The sequence below is a fragment of the Rattus norvegicus genome, chromosome 6 (genome assembly GCF_021556685.1).
Source record: "Rattus norvegicus strain SHRSP/BbbUtx chromosome 6, alternate assembly SHRSP_T2T, whole genome shotgun sequence".
In the NCBI taxonomy this organism is placed as follows: domain Eukaryota; kingdom Metazoa; phylum Chordata; class Mammalia; order Rodentia; family Muridae; genus Rattus; species Rattus norvegicus.
Genome location: NC_141539.1, coordinates 95,038,932 through 95,061,358, shown reverse-complemented (window position 1 = coordinate 95,061,358; position 22,427 = coordinate 95,038,932). Strand labels below are relative to the sequence as shown.

The 22,427-nt window shown below is 45.0% G+C and overlaps 1 protein-coding gene across 1 annotated transcript in view; it reads left to right on the top strand.

The window, feature by feature from the left end:
* The window catches only part of Pygl (glycogen phosphorylase L), a 36,986-nt gene that overhangs the window by 3,001 nt on the left and 11,558 nt on the right, over positions 1-22,427 (top strand). Inside the window, 6 exon segments of the mRNA NM_022268.1 lie at positions 1,802-1,903; positions 5,083-5,161; positions 8,401-8,504; positions 13,135-13,266; positions 18,468-18,579; positions 19,065-19,147. Of these exon segments, the coding sequence (NP_071604.1) occupies positions 1,802-1,903; positions 5,083-5,161; positions 8,401-8,504; positions 13,135-13,266; positions 18,468-18,579; positions 19,065-19,147 (612 nt within the window).

The following is a 22,427-nucleotide window of genomic DNA, read 5'->3' as shown; positions in this document are numbered from 1 at the left end:
ACATACAATATTAGGAGTGTTTTGTGCACGCAGTTTACAAGGTGCATGAAGATATTCAAATATTTGATCATTAAAAATATGTAATGAATAACCATAAGACATTGAGGGAACAAAGGTCTATTTTTCCAAGGTCTTACATATTCTCAAAAAATTCCCTCGAAAAAATGTTACTTGTAAGAAAAATAGGAAATCCCCTATAGTCCCCGCCCTTAAAAAGTCTTTCATATATAAAGATACTCAGAGCAAGTCCTATCTAGAAGAGCTGGAAACACCTTAAATATTCTTAAGATGTTTTTCATGCTGGTGGAACTGAAGTCGGTGCTGTTCTGGACTTGAAAGAAAGCTCAAAAGGCTTTGCACAAATGTCATGGTTCCAGGGGTGTGACTTCACAATTCCAACTATGGGGTATGGATATATTTGCGAAAAAGCTTTGTATAGATCTCTAAAACAGGAAAACAGGCTCTGTTCCGTCAGAGAGAGTGAAAATACACATGAAGGCTGAGCTGAGCTAACCATACCTGTGGTCTGACAGGCTTGCTCTTTCCTGGGGCCTCGTGCACGGGAGCCCAGGCCTAGGGTTCTGACTCTGCAGCCTGAGTGTGCCCAGAAAGGTATCTTTCTCTAGTATTCATGGACATATATCTAATAGGATAGCAAGGGCCCAGAAGTTTCCCCATAAACATTCAAAGAAGCTGGACAAAATGCTGTGCTCTGGGCAGCAGTATTGGATAGTGGCACAATCTGGTAGGGCACAATGTTGACCATGTTGTGAAGGTTCAGAATCAACTGTTTCATAAAATGAAAGTGAGAAAGTGAAATGTCTTAGTTGATGCAATGATGATTTGTTACATGAATTACTACTACTACTACTACTACTAATTATTATTATTATTATTATTATTATTATTATTATTACTATGTTGTCCAGATACTTTTACTTTTGGTTCTTCTTATCCTGTGGAAATGGGAAGTGTGTAAAATTTGCATTGACTTGAACAGACTCTTACTGTTTTGTTCTGTGTCTGTCGGAGAGCCGGGTAACTGATGCCGAGGGCAAAGGGTCCTGAGAAAAAGCCTCTATGTTCACTCACTCATCCACTCTTTTAAATCAGCAAGCTGCTTGCCTTGAAACCGTTGGAAGCAGATCTGAACTTTGTGCCTCCCGCTTCTGCCTCTGCTCATATTTACCTGGCTTTCCCCAGGCCAAAGGCAAACAGTTTCCAAATCCATGGGGAAATTTGCCATCCCATCAAGAACAAACGCTAATAAGCCTAGGGAAATTTTGCTAGAAGGAAGTGCTACACAGACTCCCTGGGGTGGTCTTCATTCCAAAGAGAAGCTGTCAGTGAGGGAAGAATATGCTCTAGTCACAGAGTGTGGGCGCTAGTCCGTGTGTTTCTTAAATGCCAAGGTCAGAACCAACCCTCTTGAGAGAAAGGTAAAGGAAGGCAATTCAACTTGTTTGTCTAAAACATGTTTTATTCATGACACTCATGAATAGGGACACACACACACACACACACACACACACACACACACACACACACAAAGAGTCCAATTATAACTAAATAAAAGATAGCAAATTACTTGGCCAAAAAATAGTGGATAGCACAGTTTCCTGGTGCTGTTGGTGGTCAAGACTTCATCAGGTGACTGCAGGAGTCTCAGGTGAACATGAGTTAAAGTAGCCCAAACCCAGATGGGTTTTTATTGTGGCCTAACATGGATTTGCATTTTTATGTGTGTTGACAAACATGCTTGACCTCACAGAAGAGTGATGGACTTTTTTCTCCATTTTAGAGGGTGTATTACCTCTCTCTGGAATTTTACATGGGCCGAACATTACAGAACACCATGATCAACCTTGGCTTACAGAATGCCTGCGACGAAGCTATTTACCAGGTATGTTGTTCTCATGCGCCTCACATCTTCTTTCTCTCCACTTCAAGCTCACATTAACTCACACAAATGTGCACATGACAAGGTGCTCCTTCAATGGCTGTTGCAAACAATGAGATGGATACACAAGTTGGAAAACAGGCCTGGGTGTCATGGCACACGCCTTTAACGCCAGCACTGGGGAGGTTGGAGCAGCTTGATCTCTGAGTTCAAAGCCAGCCTGGTCTACCTACTAGACAGAGGGGGAGAAAGGAGTCGGAGAATGGCTTATCACACATGACTTTTTTATATTGCCGCCAAAGTCTTGTAATTTCTGAAACAACTTATATTTTTATAATGAACCTCCTAAAAGTTTTCAGGATGGGCGCTGGTGGTGCATGCCTTTAATCATAGCCTTTGGGAGAGGAATCTCTGTGAGTTCGAGGCCAGCCTTGTCAACAGAGCTAGTTCCAGGGCAGCCAGGGCTACAGAGAAATACCCTATCTCAAACAAAACAATCAAACAAACAAAAACAACAAATAAACAACCCCCCCAAGAAAAACAAAACAAAAAAACCCCACTACCAACAAAAAGCTTTATTATGGGAATCACAAGCCTTTTACTTTAGGTTTCTGGCTACGTTTTAAGAAATAATCACAGGCTGGAGAGATGGCTCAGCGGTTAAGAACACTGACTGAGGGGTTGGGGATTTAGCTCAGTGGTAGAGCGCTTGCCTAGCAAGCGCAAGGCCCTGGGTTCGGTCCCCAGCTCCAAAAAAAAAAAAAACAAAACAAAAAAAAAACAAAAACAAAACAAAACAAAACACTGACTGCTCTTCCAGAGGTCCTGAGTTCAATTCCCAGCAACCACGTGGTGACTCACAACCATCTGTAATGGGATCCGATGCCCTCTTCTGCTGTGTCTGAAGAGAGCAAAGTGTACTTACATACATAAACTAAATATTTAAAAAATAAATGATCAAAGTTTGACTGTTATTCATACATCAGAATAACAGAAATGTTAAGCTATTGAAAACCCATCACCATGTTTCTCTCTTGCTTAATGAAATGTGACACATACTCCCCTTTAAGGCTTTTTTTTTTTTTGTAACTATGTTCATCCCTTCCTACTGATGACTCTCCACCTAAAACAATCGATCCTTCACCTTTTTGTGTGACTGAACAGAGAGTAAATGTACAAGGACAAATCCAAAGGAGACATGGGTCAGAATGCTCCCTTCCCCAGGCCTGGGATGGTCCCTACTGTTATCTGTTCCTTGTCATTCAGGGCGAGCATCCGAGCATCCGAGCATCCGTCCTGCAGATAAGGTGGAGCACTTCCGGCCAGAGAACCGATGCAGCTCCCCTACACTTCCCCTTCTTTACGTCCCTTAACATAAGCAGAAAAATTGCAGACCTTCCCTGGGTTACCCTGTAAGCATAGCCTGCATCTTCATGGTTAAGGTTGAAAGCCTGTCTCGATTTTCTGCTTTGCAATTTTCAAGAACCCAAGAATTAGTTAGCAAGGAGCGTTGGCTGCATGAGGACCCAGGAAGCCCTAGTCATCGGGGAGAACATCCTGAAGCCCCACCCTTCTGAAATGATATGGAGCCCTGCTTGAGTTCCCATAAGATTTAATTGTCAATGCTTACATAAGAAACTAGTGGAGTAGAAGGAGAGAGGTCCAGAAACATGGCTCAGGGTAAGCGTGGGCATCATGTTAGGCAGCTCCTCCTTACGTGCATGTTTTCAACACTGAAATCACTTTCCCATTAAAAGCTATCTGAAGGCCTTGGAGATGGCTCGGCAGGTAAAGGTGCCTGCTGTCAAGCCTGATGACCCAAGGTCAAGCCCTGAAGCCCTGAGATTTACGTGATAGAAGAGTAGAACTGACTCACAAGTTTTAAAACTATCTAATCTGGGGGACTGCATATGAGTTTTAGATAAGGGCATGTCACAGCAGACTACCCTTTAGTTGGGTTGGGTGAGATTGTCATCTAGTCCACAGAGAACAGGTCACTGAACTCATCGGACCATGGGTTTCCCCAGAAAATAAGCGATCTACAGTCTACTCTGTGCTGTTCTAACCGGGGTGCAGTGCCAGAGGCTTCAGGATCATGATTCCCACCCAGCACTTCAGAGAAGGGATCTAGCAGTCGTCCCTATGTTCAAAGAGGTGCTTTGCCAAACCACCCTAGAGAGAAGAACAGGGATTCTGGCCCCATTGATTGAGCTATAGATGAGGCCTCCTGCTGGTGCCAGACATCCTGGCTCACGGGCATGGATCACTAACTGGTTTGGAGTTAGCAGCTTTTGACTCTACTGAGACAACACCCTGTGAATTTGCAAAGGTGAACTCCAGTCTGACCTTACACCTTCTTCCTGTCACCCAGCCCAGTTACTGTCAGCTTGGAACTGTATTGATTCTAATCTCATGTCATATTTTTAATTTGTTTTGCTTCAATTTTAAGAGTCACATTTAGTGTGTGTGTGTGTGTGTGTGTGTGTGTGTGTGTGTATAAACATATTCATGCTGTAATACATCAGCACACATGTAGAGGTCAGAGGACAACACGTGAGAGTCTGTTCTCTATTTCTGTCATGTTTGTCTTAGGAATTGAACTAGGTCATCAGGTTTAGCAGCAAATGCATTTGCCCAGAGCCATCCTGGTGGCTCCATACTTTTTTCTTTTTCTTTTTTCTTTTTTCTTTTTTTTTTCCGGAGCTGGGGACCGAACCCAGGGCCTTGCACTTGCTAGGCAAGCGCTCTACCGCTGAGCTAAATCCCCAACCCCACTTTTTTCTTTTTAAAGAAATAGCTAACATAGGGCATATCTGCCCAAGACTAATGCTGTTGCTTTGTCCATATAACCTCACTTGACTCACAACCCTAAATTAAGTAGGTATTTTTAGCCTCCGCATTTTCACAAGGGAGATTTAGCAACCTGTCTAAGGGTCAGTGTCCATAATGAACACCCAAAGATTCATGCTTCTCTGAGCCTGGCTATTGCATTGTGTACCACTGGCCCCAACGATTGCTAGCTTCTGCAGCTGACAGGCAGTCAGAACAAGCTTCAAGGGAGCCAATGCCAGATCAAGCACACAGCTAACCCTGGTAGCTGGCCAGTGCCTTGGTAAGTGGAATTGTCTCTGGAATGACCTGAGTGTGTATCCATGTCCAATATTGTCTTCCTTTCTCCTCAGCTCGGGCTGGACATGGAGGAGTTGGAAGAAATTGAAGAAGATGCTGGGCTTGGCAATGGTGGTCTTGGGAGGCTTGCTGGTGAGTGGCCACAGGAGCGGGTTATTGTCTGGGTGATGTGTGCCTTCTTGGGTGCGATACACAACCGTGCGTAGAAGAGCCAACTGGCTTTCTTAGAAGAAGGAGAAAGCATGTCCCTACTGTAGACGCATTCGTTCTTGACCTTCCCCTGTAGCCTGATCAGTTCCACATAGAAAAGAGGTGTTGCTTAAAGCCTTTTCAGACATTGCTTAAGACCCCAAAGCTAGCCAGTTCCTTCCTGTTCACTGAAGGGTTTCCAAAGCCACCCGTTTACACCACTGCTGTTTGGTTATGGCCGGTCAGTTCCCATAAACTCTACTCTTGCCTTGCAGGCTTCAGCTCGGTATTTTGATTGACTGGCAGGCAGTGATGTCATTACTATATCTCTTCACATACATACAAACGAATGGCTTTTCAGAGAACAGAGAGGAAAATACTTAGAGTATAATACTAGCTCTACTTGCTGTGGCAAATTACCCAGCAAGAGCAGTTTAAGGAAGGAAGAAAAGAAGGCTTTATGGTTGCTCAGAGTTCTAAGACACAATGTGGAAATCATGGTAACAGGAGCCCAAGGCTGGTCATGCAAATCTATAGTCAGGAAGCAGAGGAAAAATAAATGTTTATGCTCAACCAGCTTTCTCCTGTTTACACAGTTGAGGGCCCCAGACCATGGGGTGGTGCCTCCAGATTCAGGATGGGTTTTTCCCACCTCAGTTAACTCAGATAATCCACACAGGCATCCCCAGAGACTTGTCACCTGAGCTCGTTAGATCCTGTCAGGTTGACCTGATTATTAAGCACCATAGCCTGTAACCAAGCAGGTCCAATGTTCAGGAGAATTTCTCCAAAGCAGACACCCAGTGCAAAGTGTGCACAAGAAGATAAGAGAAACCACAGGGACCGGATGTCGCAGTGCTGTTTCTCAAACCCCATTAAAAGCAGCCTAATGGGCTGGAGAGATGGCTCAGCGGTTAAGAGCACCCGACTGCTCTTCCAGAGGTCCTGAGTTCAATTCCCAGCAACCACATGGTGGCTCACAACCATCTGTAAAGAGATCCGATGCCCTCTTCTGGTGTATCTGAAGACAGCTACAGTGTACTTATATATAATAAATGAATAAATCTTTAAAAAAAAAAAAAGCAGCCTAACTTCAAAGAAGGATGCTGATATAGACATACTTGTCTGTGTGAATCATCCAGCTCAAAACAAAGCAAGGCTCAATAAAACCCATACAAAGTGATACTATTTATGTTCTTAGAAAAAAATGTATCTTCTTTGAGTTACCTATATAGGGAGACACAGGGGAGAGTCTGGAATTCAAATACTAAATTGAGTTTGAGTGTTAAATGCTCCTGGTGGCTCCTGACTCCTAGAGATTAGCAATAGAATTAAAGGAAGCCACCAAAGGGGGGGGGTGGCTATCACAGTTTTATTTTTTAAAGTCTCTTAATTTGTCATTTGCTCTCAAGTTACTAGGAAGTCATTTACTTTCTACATCGGCAGCAGTGTGCTTTAGTACCCCTACCAGTCAGTAGTAAAGTACATAAAAGTTCTTCAGGTGAGCTGTTTGCCATTGTCCTGTGGTGCACTTATCTGAGGACTTCCCAGGCTTCCCTGAGCCATGGGAAGGTGGCAGCACTGGTGGAAAGTCTACCTAAGAACAAGGATTGGTCTGCTTTGCTTTTATGTGAAACACCAACTCCTCAATATTGGCTAGCAGTGTCCACTCTGCTCTGGACCAGGCTTCCACAGCCTCGCTCCTTCACTATCGGGAAGGCTAGAAAAATAGAGTTGCAGGTGAGGCTGGGTCTTGCTGAGATGACCTAGCCTCTTGCCTGACTGTGGAAGTTGGAATCCCTTAGGCTCTAAGGATCAACTTGTCAGGCCCAGTGGAATGCCAAGAGCTACAGGCCAGACGAAGCAGGAATTGGCCATGTTAGACCAACTCAGTCCTTTGTGTTCATGGCTCTGTGTTAGAATTGGACCATGAACCCACCCCAGGCTCTCTCATTTTGTGTGATAGCTCTCCAGTTCTTTCCAGTTGGAATTCCTTCTCTAGGTTTCCTCATTCCCTAACAGCTCAAATTCCCAAGAGGGACAGTCTGATTGATGTAACCCTTTGGATTGTATCTAAGCACTAGATAGATCCCTTCTCTACCTGCTGGTTGGCCCTTCTAGCTCAGATGCTCTGTCATTGGATAACAGAAAATATAATAAGAAAATAGTCACATCAAGATTGGCATGGTGATCACAGAACAAGAGCCCCGGATGTTGGGGCTGACTTTATTGTACCCAGATTCTGGGTCTCCATGCCCCTTCTCTCCCTTCCCTCACAGTACAAAAGACAAAGACAGCAAGGAAAGTCTTCCATAGAAACCCCCTGCCCTCGGCAGAATCCTAGTACTCTAGGTGGATTGGATGCCATTGCTGCCAAGACGAATAGCTGTCACTGGTGAAGGAAATAGAACGACTACAAGTGTTTAAAGGGCTTAGATCAGTGAAGCAGGATCCACTTCCTGATCCATATGACCTACCTTCCTGGAGCATACAGGAATGAATATGGCATCTAGTGTCCCAAGAGCTGTGGGATTCCATCAGTCAGTTGGGGGCCATGTCAGAATAGGTCTCACGTAAGTTTCTATCTCTTGGAATGACAGTTCAGCAGGCAGGAATAGAGGCAGCTTCCCTTAGAAAAGCAACCAGGGTGACAACAGTCAACCTACCCAATGTAGGTAGCGCCTCTATTTGTCCTCAGACAATGCTATCATGTACCCAACCGCTATTCAAGATGGTTAGGAAGAGTGCAATATCTGTTTTCTTTAAACATCTTTACATTCCCTGTTTTCTAATTTCTCTATGGTAATTAATTCTATAATTTAAAAAAAGTTATTAAGGGCTGGAGAGATGGCTCAGCGGTTAAGAGCACCCGACTGCTCTTCCAGAGGTCATGAGCTCAATTCCCAGCAACCACATGGTGGCTCACAACCATCTGTAAAGAGATCCGATTCTCTCTTCTGGTGTATCTGAAGATAGCTACAGTGTACTTATATATAATAAATGAATAAATCTTTTAAAAAAAAGTTATTAAAAAAAAACAGCAAAGTCCATGCAGCAATTCTGTGTGCAAAACAAATTGTGCCTGAGGGAAGACTTTTGTGGCTTCCGTGTTTTTAAAAGAGGATTTGACATTGATGCTAAGTCCGCTGGTTCTGTCTTTTGGTCGACGTGGTCAAATTCAGCCTGCTTCTTGGACTCCATGGCAACGCTGGGGCTTGCAGCCTATGGATACGGCATCCGTTATGAATATGGAATCTTCAATCAGAAGATCCGAGAAGGGTGGCAGGTATGCAATGCTGTCACCTGAGCCTCTTTCTTTGTGCTCTGGCGGGTGAATAGTGTGGGACTTCCATACAGCACTTCCCTGATTTCTCTGGCATTCGGCTGACAACAGTGGACACTTCCAAAGTCAGCTCCCCACTCGGTAAGTTTCCTGAGCAAACAGCCTGTGTGTGTGTCATTCACCTCCAGATCCAGGGCACCTGGCACGGTGCCTGCCTCTCACTAGCTGGCTCATGGCCCGCTTCTTAACCTCTTTAACTCCCGACTGTACCATTTATGAAATGACAGTGATAACAATACCGTGTGGTGATAAAGAAAAATATTCTTCAATGAATCACCATAAGGGTCTGCCTGTAGTGAGTGCATTCCTGAGGGCTGGGTAGGGAACTGGGTTTTGCTGCATGGAGAATGAGGCCTCACAAGGGAACTCTGAAAATACTTACCCCTGAGCCCTGACTGTGGGCCGCTCTTGTGTGCAATATTCTGTCTCAAAGTTCACAGAAACACGAAATAAGGCTTGTGGTTAGAACTGTGGTTTCCTGAGCAGTTCTCCATGGTAAGAAGCGCACTGCCAATGTACAAGATGGGAAACCGAGTGTCTTCCAAAGTAGAGTTTCCCCAGATCGCGTTACTGGTAAACCGGGGTTCGTGTCCACAGATTTCTGCACCCACATTCAGTACATGGGCATCCGCCCTTCTGCCCATGACTGTCTTATATGATACATGAGTGAATGTCCTATAAAGAATCTTGTTGACTGTTATAAAATAAACCTGACACATATTTAATACTGTGTTCTATATAAACATACACTAATCTATCCAGATCACTGTAGTTAGACCTGCTTAAATCTCATATATTGGTTTCTTTCCTCTCGGGTAGCTTTTTGAGTCCATAGTCAAGGGCACTATGAACCTTCCCCGATCTTAAGTATAGACTATGCCCATTCCCTCTCTGTGTTTCACATTCACACATTATTTTTTAAAAAATGTATAAACTGCATTTCTAAAGGCTGTGCTCTATAAGTGTGCTACCCTTTGGGGCCCAACAGCAGAAGGCTCGGAGCTCATCATGGGCTATGTGAGGAAATGAACCATACATGAGAAGCGTAGGTGCGGTTGAGGGGCTCCAGTTCACTGTCCCTCTCCCCAGTCCTTGGCCACTAAGTAAGGAACCAAAGACTTGGTGGGAACCTTAAGTGAAAAGCCAAGTTTAGGAAGGAGGCTCTTGGGAATGGAAGACGTGTAAACTATAAGTGAAATTCCAGGTTTTGCTTAGGACAAGAGCTGTGTATTTTTACCTAGCACTAAGAAAATAAGCTGTGGGGCAACCTGGAATAGAGGAAGGACTTGGCGCTAATTTCTGATGGAGATCTAACTTCCACGCTGCATAGAAAGATCGTTGCAGAGTGAGCCTTGGCTTTCTGGTCTTCACAATGGAGATGCCGATTTCACAGAACTACTAGGAGAGCATGCAGAGTGGGCACACAAACAGACATAGCTTGAGAAGTTTTATTAAAATATAAAAGCATTTATGTTATTTGGGGACAAAAAAAAGACCTAGAATTATATGACTGGACTGAATAAAAGTGTCTGAGAGAGGCCAGGAAAGAGAAGTAGGTGAGGAAGGAAAACCCACCAGGAGCAGGAGACGTGGCTCAGGAATAGGTTATTTATGGTGGACTCACGTACAGCTCATGCAGAGGACCAGGTTCCGTTCCTCATGTGGAGACTTGCAGTCACCTGGAACTCCAGTTCCAAGGCATCTGTGACCTACTTCTGCCCTCCACGGGCTCCGGTATCCATGTGATACCCATAAGCTCATGCAGACACATAAATTTAATTAACAAGTCAATCTTTATTTTTAAAAAATATAGGAAAACTGTATAGGAAGGCTTCAGCATTAGTTATCTTTGGAGCATGGGTTGCGGATAGTGTTTATTATCTCCTGTTTGTTCTCCCACATGCCTCGTATTCCATAAGAAATGTGTGCTTTTATAAACACAGAAAGCTATAGAAATGAAAGAATCGATTTCCTTCCCCAGGTGAAGTAGCTAGAGTTCTACACTGTGCACTGGGTTTAGCAGAGATTTTTCCAATATGGCCGGCATTTCCACACAACCTCACCAAAGGACTATAATGCATCCATCCTCAGTCCTGGAAAGTAGACTGTGTGGTGCTCTCTGTGTTCTAGACTGCCTCAGACTTTCTTTTCTTGGTTTTTAAGCTATTGACGTGTAAAAGAATTAAAGAAACTCAGCGAATAAATCTAGAATTCCTCAGATGCATTTCCCCTACCAATTTCATTCCTAATCCTGTCGATCAAGGAGGTATAGGTTTCAACGTCCTTGATTTTAAAAGGAGAGGCTGGGGCTATAGATGGATAAAAATGCTTGCCTCTCATGCACGGAGCCCTGGGTTTGACCCCCTGCCTCCAGCATCAAATAAACCAGATTGTGGCGGCACACACTTGTGATGATCAATACTAGGGAGGTGGAGGCCAGAGGATCAATGATCATCCCCCACTGCTTACCAAGTTGGAGCTAGCCTGCACTACATGGGACCCTGTCCAGAGAGGGGGGATGGGAGGAGGGGGAAGAGAGAGATGAAGAGAGGAGCAGAAAGGGGAGAGAAGGAGAAATACCAAAAGCTCCTGCTAATTCCAAAGTTAGCCCCATTAGACATCAACGCTTCTTTAATCATGACTTTAAAAACAACGAATCAGGACACACAGTTTTGCTCACCACCTAATTTGTTTCCCAAGATGGAGTTACAAAGGGCAAATGTAAAATAGGTCACATGGTAAGAAGACCGTTTCCGTGGAGACAAAACACTATGCCAGGGAGTCTGTGGCCCTTCAGACTGTGTTAGGTCTCATTCCTGCTCCCTGATCACCTGCTTTCTGCTCTCCTGTGTCAGACTGTTAGCCTGGACCCTGCTCGCCTGCAGACCCAGCCCTCCCACACCTTGCTTGCCTGCATCCCAGCTCCTCCAACAGCAAATACAGACTGTGCTGATGAGACTCAAAGCCGCCAGCTGGGAAGATTTTTGAAGGCTGGTGGACTTTAAACTTTTGAGTCTATTCAAAGAACATTTGCATAAAGTGTGCTGACTGAACCTCTGAGGAAAATAAGTATACAGTTAAAATTCTGGACTTGCCACAACTCTAACAGAATGTGGAACCTTATCAGAGATAGTCCCGCATGAAAACACCTGGCTCTTGGAAGGAAGAGAGGGATGCCATTAGAAGGCTGGCAAGAGGCAGAAAGGCGATCACAGGATGTCCCTTCCGCCTCTTAGAACCTGTGCCAAGCCTATTACAGTCATGGTTTCCACTACCCAGCCAGCCTCTAGTCATCCTTACTGAGTTATTGGAGTTCCCCAGACATGTTTTTTGAATCATTTATGCTCTGAGGAAGCAAAACTTGTTAGCATTCTTGGCACTTGTTTACGAGTTCACCTCTGCGCCCCACATTTGAGGAAGTGTTTCTTGAAATCCTATCAGCCGTACAATGGCAGAGCTGACTTCTGCCTCACTGGAGTCCACTGGTCAGTCCTCCATGGAGATGCTCAGTCTGGAAGCCATCTCTTTCACTCCCAGGAGCCACAGATGCTATGAATCATCGCTCCAGAGCCTCTCGGATGGGATAGAGTCCCAAAACCCACTTGGATGTGGGGATCAAAGCTCGTCTCCCACCTGCTCCACACATTCATATACCTCAGCGATTAGTGCTTGCAAAGATCCTTGTGGTTACGTGAAAGTCTAAATTCACAGCCTGCTTTCTTCATCCACAGGCGGAAAGTGAAGACAAGAAGGGTCCTGCCCATTCCACAGCAGCTGTGGTTCCTCCTTGGCCTGCTGTAATGAGCCTGTAGCCGTGACTTTCCTACCTTTTAATACACCTTAGAAACCAGCCTGAGAAAGTTTTAAGCTCTGTTCACCGATCCCTTTCTGATTCAGCAAGGGACTCAGAATGAAAATCAGCAAACAGGGCTCCTTACAAAATTTGTTAGCCACAGGAAACTGAAACAGCCATTTTGGGGTGGGGCAAATGAAGCCAACGTGTAATGGCATTAAGACTGGTCAACTGCTTCTTTGACACTTAAGAGTGTATCCCCACAAGAGTAAAGGCCACTCAGGCTTGGAGCAGGGCAGGGACAGGTATGAGGTGCTACCCTGTCCCCTGGGCATTTGTTTCTTGATGGCAGAAGAAAGGGGAACACCTTGTTCACATCGGCCAAGCTATCTAGATCCCTACCCTAGACCACCTCCCAGATGTGAAGGCATGGCCTCTGAACCACAGAACTGAAGTCGATCGTAGCTCTGTCATCATCCGTCTGCATGACCTGTCACATTTCCTCCTCTCTGAAAAGATTGAGATCATAGTTCGCTCCTCTAGGGTTGCCATGAGAAATACAGTCACACATACAACATGTATGTCGTCGTCAATGAGCAAGGCCACTGCTGTCTTAGGATGTAATAGTGACAAAGAAGAAATGAGGTTAGGAGACCCAGTGTCCTTTCATTACAAAGCAGAACTCTTGAGTTTGGGTAAAAGATATCTTTCCTGTGGTATAACTGAAGGGCTAGGACTATGTCCTTTGAACAGTGAATTCTAAACCTTGTCCATTTTCAGGTAGAGGAGGCAGATGACTGGCTCAGGCATGGAAACCCTTGGGAGAAGGCTCGTCCTGAATTCATGCTGCCTGTGCATTTCTACGGAAGAGTAGAGCATACCCAGGCAGGAACAAAGTGGGTCGACACCCAGGTAATCGGGCTCTCAGGACAAGCATTTTATTTTGCACAGCATGGTGAACATTACACTGAGCGCACAGTATATAGCACTCACTGTTCACGGCAGTGTACACAATATCAAGAATGAAGCATTGGCTGGGAATAGGGATGAATGCTTTTAATCCCAGCACTCAGGAGGGGGAGACCAGTGTGGTGAACAGACAGTTCCAGGACAGCCAGGGTTATGTAGAGAAACTGCCTCAGTCAGGGTTTCTATTCCTACACAAACATCATGACCAAGAAGCAAGCTGGGGAGGAAAGGGTTTATTCGGCTTACACTTCCACATTGCTGTTCATCACCAAAGGAAGTCAGGACTGGAACTCAAGCAGGGCAGCCAGCAGGAGCTGATGCAGAGGCCATGGAGGGATGTTACTTACTGGGTTGCTTCCCCTGGCTTGCTCAGCTTGCTTTCTTATAGAACCCAGGGCTACCAGTCCAGGGATGGCACCACCCACAATGGGTTGGGTCCTCCCACCTTGATCACTAGTTGAGAAACTGTCTTACAGCTGGATCTCATAGAGGCATTTCCTCAAGGGAGGCTCCTTTCTGTGATAACTCCAGCTTGTGTCAAGTTGACACACAAAACCAGCCTGTACAGAAACTGTGTTTCAAAAAAAAAAAATACTGAAGGAAGGAAGGGGAGGGGAGGGTAAGGGAGAGAGGAGAAGGGGGTAAAGGGAGGGGATAAAGTAATATCTTATGTATCAGATAGCAGAGTGGAACTGTATGCGTGAACATGCTTGTCGTCTTCATAGTGCCTGCCTGTTCCTTAGGAGAGAAGGGCGCTGAGGCCAAGAGGGAGGCGGCTTCCCTGAGGTTAGCTGATTTACCAGGGCCAGCCTGCAGTCGGCTTGCAAAGATTACTCCATTCCATAGCACTAAGCACGATGAGCTCTTTGGATGCTTAGCTTCCTGGTTTATAATGTTTCTTGATACCAAAGCAGAGTGATTTAAAGGCCTTTTCTCAGCCCACTGCACATTGTAGCACTGCAATTTTCAAAAGATGATGCAGGCTTCAGCCCCGTGCTGTGCTGGATCTGTGATCTGTGTCAGGTCACTTCTAGAAAAGGGATGCTTCAGTTTCTTCAAGGGCACTTGTCCCACTATTCTATTGCATGTGGCCCTGTCACAGAATCCTAGCTAGTCCTGTGGCATGTGATCCTCTGTTGTCATAGCTTCCTGCAAATGACTGCTCGGTCCAATCAGCTCAGCTTCACTTGACGTATTCGCTTTATGGAGATGCTCTTGGGCTGATGTCTACCTTAGTCATTCTTGAAACCCTTCCCGAAAACCCACTGAAATAATGTCCTGACATATGAAATGTTCCAGCATACTTCATAGCTGATTTCCTTTTTAACTACTGGTCCATTTTGCTAGTCCTTAGAAAGGTATACAAAGTTCAGAAAAAAGAAGACATTCAAATGTTTCCTATCTGAATGTGACCTCATGTGGCCTGTCAAATGGCAGGGGAGACACTAACACGAAGAAAATTATGTAGGGTATAGACAAGGACTCAGGCTTGAAGGTAAATCCGCTCTGTTTATTTTGTTTTTTTCTTCGTGTCAGTTAAATATCTAGCCACAGTCTAAGTTACAAATTCTTGGTCATAACTGCTGTCCTATGAGCTGCAAACAGACCAGTTAATCCAGTCTAAGAAACTGCACACATGGAAGCCCTTGGTCCTGCTAAGACTGAACCCCCAGTGAACTAGATTGTTGGGGGGAGGGAGGCAATGGGGGGAGGATGGGAAGGGAAACACCCATAAAGAAGGGGAGGGGGAGGGATTAGGGGGATGTTTGCCCGGAAACCGGGAAAGGGAATAACACTCGAAATGTATATAAGAAATACTCAAGTTAATAAAAAAAAAAAAAAAGAAACTGCACACATATTTGGTATTAAATTAGTATGTGGGATAGAGCTTGGTGCCTACAACTTCATTAGCTTTTGATCAATCCACGTTTACCCAATCAATACCAGAAGTGTTCCGATGGCACGATAGGGCCCGCCACTGAGCCATTTTGTTTTTACAAAGCTCCTCTGGGTGCTTACCTCTCTGTTTTCATGGAGAATCCAGAAATTCGATTAGAAAGTACTTGTTTCTATATCTAGAGGACCAAGGTTGTGGGTCAGAGATGACATACATGAGCTAGGCGAAACCCTGCAGGATGTTATGGATCGCCCACATCTATAGGTGGTGAGGTCAGAGAGCATGAGGCCAGACACGCTCTGAGAATGAAGGGAATGGCCTGCAGCAAGTGGAGCTCTTTGCTGTTATGTAATTCAGGTCCCTAGGGAAGTGGATTCCAGAGAGAATTGGCTGTGCTAGTGATGTGTCCGAGCAAACCTAGGGAAGATGAGGAAGGGGGCAGCAGGAAGAAGAGGAACGTCTTCATGGTACAGGGTGCCACCTATGAAGAAGAGGGACAAGGAGGGGCTCATGTGAACTGCAGCGCTGCTCTGCGCAAGTGGACATTCTGAGGGACTAAAGCATACCTTTTGGAAACACTATAGTGTTCTGAACATGTTGGAGCATCCCAAAGATGATACACAGCCTTGGGGTGAGGTTTGAGGGGACGCATTCTCTCTATAGCCCCTGGAAGTTCCCTCGGACTGCCTCTGTAGTGCTGGGAGGAGCAGAAGGACAAGTCTTGTTTAAACCAGGAGTCATTCCTTTTTTCTTAATTGGATATTTTATGTGTTTACATTTCAAATGTTATCCCTTTTCCAGGTACCCCCCTCTCCTATGCTCTCTCCCCCTGCTTCTATGAAGTGCTCCCCTCCCAACCACCCACTCCCACCTCACCACCCTGGCATTCCCCTACACTGGGGAAATGAGCCTTCACAGGATCAAGAGCTTGTCCTCCTATTGATACCAGACAATGCCACCCTCTGCTTCATATGCAGCTGGAGCCATGGGTCCCTCCATGTATACTCATTGGTTGGTGGTTTAATCCCTAGGAGCTCTGGGAGCTCTGTTTGGTTGATATTGTTGTTCTTTCTGTGGGGTTGAAAACCCCTTCGGCCCCTTCAGTCCTTTCTGTAACTCCTCCACCGGGGACCCTGTGCTAATTCAATCTGATGGTTAGCTGCGAGAATCCTCATCTGTATCAGTAAAGCTCTGACAGAGCCTCTCAGGAGACATCCATATCAGGATCCTGTCAGGAAGCACTTCTTGGCATCAGCAATAGTGACTGGGTTTGGTGGCTGCATATGGAATGGATCCCCAGGTAGGGCAGTCTCTGGATGACCATTTCTTCAGTCCCTGCTCCACTCTTTACCCTGTATTTCCTCCCATGAGTATTTTGTTCCCCCTTCTATGAAGGACAGAAGCATCCACACTTTGGTCTTCCTTCTTCTTGAGCTTCATATGATCTGTGAATTATATCTTGGGTATTCCAGGCTTTGAGGCTAAGCCACTTACCAGTGAGTGCTTACCATGTGTGTCCTTTTGTGACTGGGTTACCTCACTCAAGATGATTTTTCTAGTTCCATCCATTTGCCTAAGAAGTTCATGAAGTCATTGTTTTTAATAACTGAGTAGTTCTCCATTGTGTAAATGTACCACATTTTTTTAAATCCATTTTTCTGTTGAAGGACATCTGGATTCTTTCCAGCTTCTGGCTATTATAAATAAGGCTGCTAGGAACATAGTGGAGCACGTGTCTTTGTTGTATGTTGGAGCGTCTTTTGAGTATATGCCCAGGAGTGGTATAGCTGGGTTCTTAGGTAGCACCATGTACAATTTTCTGAGGAACCTCCAGACTGATTTCCAGAGTGGTTGTACCAGTCTGCAATTCCACCAACAATGGAGGAGTGTTCCTCTTTCTCCACATCCTCGCCAGCATCTGCTGTCACCTGAGTTTTTAATCTTAGCCATTCTGACTGGTGTGAGGTGGAATCTCAGGGTTGTTTTGATTTGCATTTCCCTGATGACTAAGGGTGTTGAACATTTCTTTAGGTGCTTCTCAGCCATTCGGCATTCCTCATTTGAGAATTCTTTGTTTAGCTCTGTAGCCCATTTTTAATAGGATTATTTGGTTCTCTGGAGTCTAACTTCTTGAGTTCTTTGTATATATTGGATATTAGCCCTCTATCAGATGTGGGGTCGGTTTCCCAATCTGTTGGTTGCCCTTTTGTCCTATTGACAGTGTCTTTGCCTTACAGAAGCTTTACAATTTTATGAGGTCCCATTTGTCAGTTGATCTTAGAGCATAAGCCATTGGTGTTCTGTTCAGGAAAATTCCCCCATGCCTATGTATTCGAGGCTCTAATCAGTCCTATAACCCCTAAAGAAACAGAAGCAGGAGTCATTCCTAATTTACAAATGACCTCTCCTGATTGGTGACAAATTGCTTGAAAGTATGTATAAAGATCTGCAAAGACCTTTACTTCTTTGTGAAAGACACAAAGGGTGCTTTGTTACATGGAGTGGGCTGGACCAAACAAGGCATCACATCCTCCCACACAGTCATTCTGTCGTTCCTCCTCCATGAACTTTGATGCTAATGAGACAAGGAATGGAAATGGGTCGTTTTTCATGTGAATTTTAAATGTCCCGTGAAGCAGGTCACATCCCAGTCCTTCTGTCTGAAATGCTGTCACAAAGATGGGGCTGGAATTGCCAAAGCTGGCACCTCGAGCCCAGCTCAGCTAATTCTCACCTGAATTGGCAGATCACCACAGGAGTCACTAAAATAGTGTTCTGCAACATCACAAAAGCTGGCGAGCACAGCACACCTCAAATGCCGTGTGGGGTGCTCCTCTCTCATTTTGCTGTTCTGTTGAATTTTAGCCTATTTTTAGCATCAGGTCATTGAATGCCTTACACAGAGCATGGCTGCTGCCCTTCAGGGCGTCACATTCGTGGGCGTCACTTTGCTTATACACTGTAGTTTATCATCTTAACCCCTTTTCTACCACTAACCCCACAGTGGTCCCCTCCGGTGTCCACCTTCAGGGCAAGAAGCTCATAGGAATTCAACATTGAAATGCTATGAGGATCAGCAACCCGGTGACTCCAACACTGCCTCCAGTCCTGAGACACACTTCCCAGGACTTACACAGTTTGAGGACATGATGCAGTCAGGACTAGAGATCTAGTGCAGCCTCCAGCCATTGCTCAACCTCTGTCATCCTACCTGAGCCACGGTGACTGCTGATGTTTAACCCCGCAGGTGGTGCTGGCTTTGCCGTACGACACCCCCGTACCTGGGTATATGAACAACACGGTGAACACTATGCGCCTCTGGTCGGCCCGAGCACCCAATGACTTTAACCTTCAAGACTGTACGTACAGCCGGTCTCTGCTCTCTTTGTGTACATTGCGACTTGATGGCTGGTTAGAGACACATTGAGGTTAAGGAAAAAGCCTTGGGTTTCTGATCTTTGGTCTTTGGGAAGTGAGAAGGCATAATTGTTTGTTTGTTTGTGTTTGTTTATTGTTTTGTCTTGCTTTTTGAGACAAAGTATCACTATGCCCAGGTCGGGGGGACAGGGCCTACTCTCCTAAGTGCTGCAGCCAGTGAGGGTCAGGGCCCCTTCTCCTACTCTCATGACCTCAGGGCCAACTCGCCCACCTGCTGCACTTTGTGGTTGGGGTGACATTTTTAAAGCCATAGTTCAGTCTGGCATTGAACTCTCCTGGGAAGCCCAGTGTTGAAGTTTATTGAAACACTTTGATGTTTAAACATGGGAGGACATTGGATGAGCTCGAGAGACTTGCTCCAACAATGGCAGCGTGTCTATTTAGTGCTTTTCTACGTTCTTTACAGTTAATGTCGGAGACTACATTCAGGCTGTGCTGGACCGGAACCTGGCTGAGAATATCTCCAGAGTGCTGTACCCCAACGATAACGTGAGTGATGCACGGCCACCTTAGACAGCTTACTTCTCAGAGCCTCTCCGGTAACCTATGAAACAGAATAAGCTGTGCCCCTTCTGTAACTTTCCCCTCCATCAAGTGAGGAAAGCAAATGTGTACAATTCATGAGATCAAGGTGGTATTTTGATTTGATCGTGGCTCTATCAATTGGGAAGATTCATAGATGTATTCCAAAACAGAGGCTGGATATAAAAGATGAGTGAAATGTTAAGGAAGGCTGATTTTGTGTCCAGAAAGAATCTTCATTGGCAAAGTTAGAATTGGGAAGATTCCCTTCCTAGTCTCCCCCCATTGCTCACCTTCCTCATCTTCTATCCCCAGGCTGGGGGAAGTCATGGTGGTCCTTAGATCAGACTAGAGAACTAGTGTCTGATTTTTCTGCCATTAGCTTGGATCCTTAGCTTTTCCTGCAGCTTGTTATCCTAATGCTATTCTAAAAACTGTGTGTATGTCTGTCTGCCTGTCTGTCTGTCTGTCTGTGCCTGTGCAAGCATGCATGCACCATGACATATATGTGGAGGTCAGAGGATAACCTTGAATGTCAGTCTTTGCCTTCTGGGGAGTCTCCTGTCTCTACCTCCCATCTACCAGTAAAAGCACTGGAATCACAGGGGACTCCCACTCCCAAGCATGCTGGGCATTCAAACTCAGGTCCCCGAATTCCCTCAGAGAGTGCTTCATCCACTGAGCCTGCTTCCTAGCTCTGGTTTTGTTTATGAGACAAGATCTCTTATCTACCCCTGGGTGGCCTGGAGCTCACTAAGTAAGCCAGGCTAGCCTTGAACTCTCAAGGATCCTTCTGCCTTTGCCTCCAAGGACTGGGATTACAAAGATGTACCAGAATGGACAGTTAAACGACTTAGTGTTTGTTTGATGTGTGGAGCTTGATTTCCCAAGACCTCTGCAAATTCCTAGTTGACTTAAACATATATAATGCAACTTTTCTATGGATAAAATTATGTTCCTGAAGATGTAATGATTCTTCTTGGAAGTAATTTCAGAGGTGACCAAATTAGTACTCTGCCTCAGAACAGTGGTAGAAGCCAAAGACTCTGGGGATCAGAATGCAGTTTAGGCTGGATGTTCACTCGGTGATAAACCACGGGCTCTAAGAGGGAAAGAAGGAGGATTTGCTGTAACCTTTTCAAGAACCTAAAGAGATATGTCATTTTTCTTTTAGAAAAAGACCCAGTGCTGTCAGTGCATTTCAAAGGAATCACTAATCCAAGAGCAAAAGTTTGCTCTTCTGAGGATCACAATAAAAATGTGCTCAAGTCTACAGTCTTCCACCAGCCAACCCCAGGACTACAGAATTCTGTAACTGGAAGGGGTTACCTTCTGTCAGAACCAAACCTGACATGATTTGGAAATACTCATCTGTAGTAGTCAGCATGGTATATTAAGTTAGCATGAGATTTTTAAAAAGGCAGGATTTTTGGGTTAAAGTATCCCTTGAGATACTGTCTTGTTACTGCTGTCTTTTCAGAGCGGGTCCATAGTGGTGTGTGAGTGTGTGTGTGTGTGTGTGTGTGTGTGTGTGTGTGTGTGTGTGTGTGTGTATGTGTGTCATGGTTATAAAAAAAAGTCATTTTTCTTCTAAAATATGGCCAAAGCCAGTGTCCAGACTTCGACCTTTTTCATAAGAATCTTGCTGCTCTTCTCACTCCCCCTCCAGTGAATCTCGTGCTCTGCCAAGGCCCCGAAAGGCTTTTCTGACCACGCGCAGGGTAGACATGGAGTCTGAGCAGTGCCTGGCCTGCTCCCTAATTGGTCGCGATGCTTGGACTTCTCCGCCATAACCTTGACCTGTATTGAGAGTCCAGGGCACTGGACTGGCCATCCTGCTCCTCCCCACCCACATCTCAGGAACTACTCCGACCCTGTGTGTTTATCTCACAAATTCTGACGTCTTTAGGACTCAGACCAAGAATTACTAGATCATCTGGATCTAAAAGTACTGTGCCTTAAAAGTCCTAAAGAAATCATTCTCACTTCTACCTCCCTGCTATTAAAGACAGAGATAATTTCATTTCTAGGACTGGAATAATTCTCTAGATTAATAGATGCTTAATTTCATCATAAGCAGGGTCATGGTGCTTTTTGTTATTTTTAGAAAAAGACCTTCATTGTAAATTGTACAGCAATATATGCCATTAGACAAAAATTAAGGTATACAGAACAAAAAAAGTAAAAAAACAAAAAAAAAACAAAAAAAAAAACAGTAATCTTTTTTTTTTTTTTTGGTTCTTTTTTTTTTTTTCCGGAGCTGGGGACCGAACCCAGGGCCTTGCGCTTCCTAGGCAAGCGCTCTACCAATCTTTTTTTTTAAAGACTTATTTATTTATTTATTTATTTATTTATTTATTTATTATAAGTACACTGCGTCTGTCATCAGACACACCATTAGACGGTATCTGATCACATTACAGATGGTTGTGAGCCACCATGTGGTTGCTGGGATTTGAACCCAGAACCTCTGGAAGAGCAGTCAGTGCTCTTAACCACTGAGCCATCTCTCCAGCCCCAACAACAGTAATCTTAAAAGTCTCATTGTTACTATGACCCATGTTACTATTTTATTAATGAAATTGTCGTTTCTTCTATTTTTATCAAAGATATACATGTTTGGAAAGGCAAACAGTCATCCGTTCTCAGGAAGCTGTAACTTCATGACATAATACCATGAAGATGTTTCTACTTTATGATTTTTCTATGCCCTCGATTGTTTGTCCCCCACTTCTAAGGCCTACACCTCATTTTCTCGCATCACAGAAACATGTCCCACCCATTCTCTCTGTGTGGATACAGAGTCTTCACTGGGCTCCTCAACTGGTGTTTGCCGAGTGTCAATTCCTGTCTCTGCCTTCCTTCAGAGGGCTTGTGCTTACCTCCCACGTGAGGTCACTGTTTCTAGGTTCCTGTGTCTTCCAGTTCTGGGTTTGCTCACCGTTTCTTGTAGTGTACATCCCTCCCAACCTCCAGGGAATGGGTGTCTGTGAGCCGAATTTTCTTGAGACCCTGTGTGTCTCAAAGGCATTTGCATCCTGACCTCACGGTTTGCCCAGGTACAGGGCAGAGTCTACTTGCGTTGCTGCTGTTGCTGCTAACAAGTACAGTGCCGTTTTGATCAGACTAGTTTATGCGAATGATCAGTTGATGCTGGTAGAGCCAACAGTGGCTGTCTGTGGTCAGCAGTCAGGCTGGGAGAAGACATCACTCACCCCATCCACTTTCACTCTCCGCCCCCGTGACA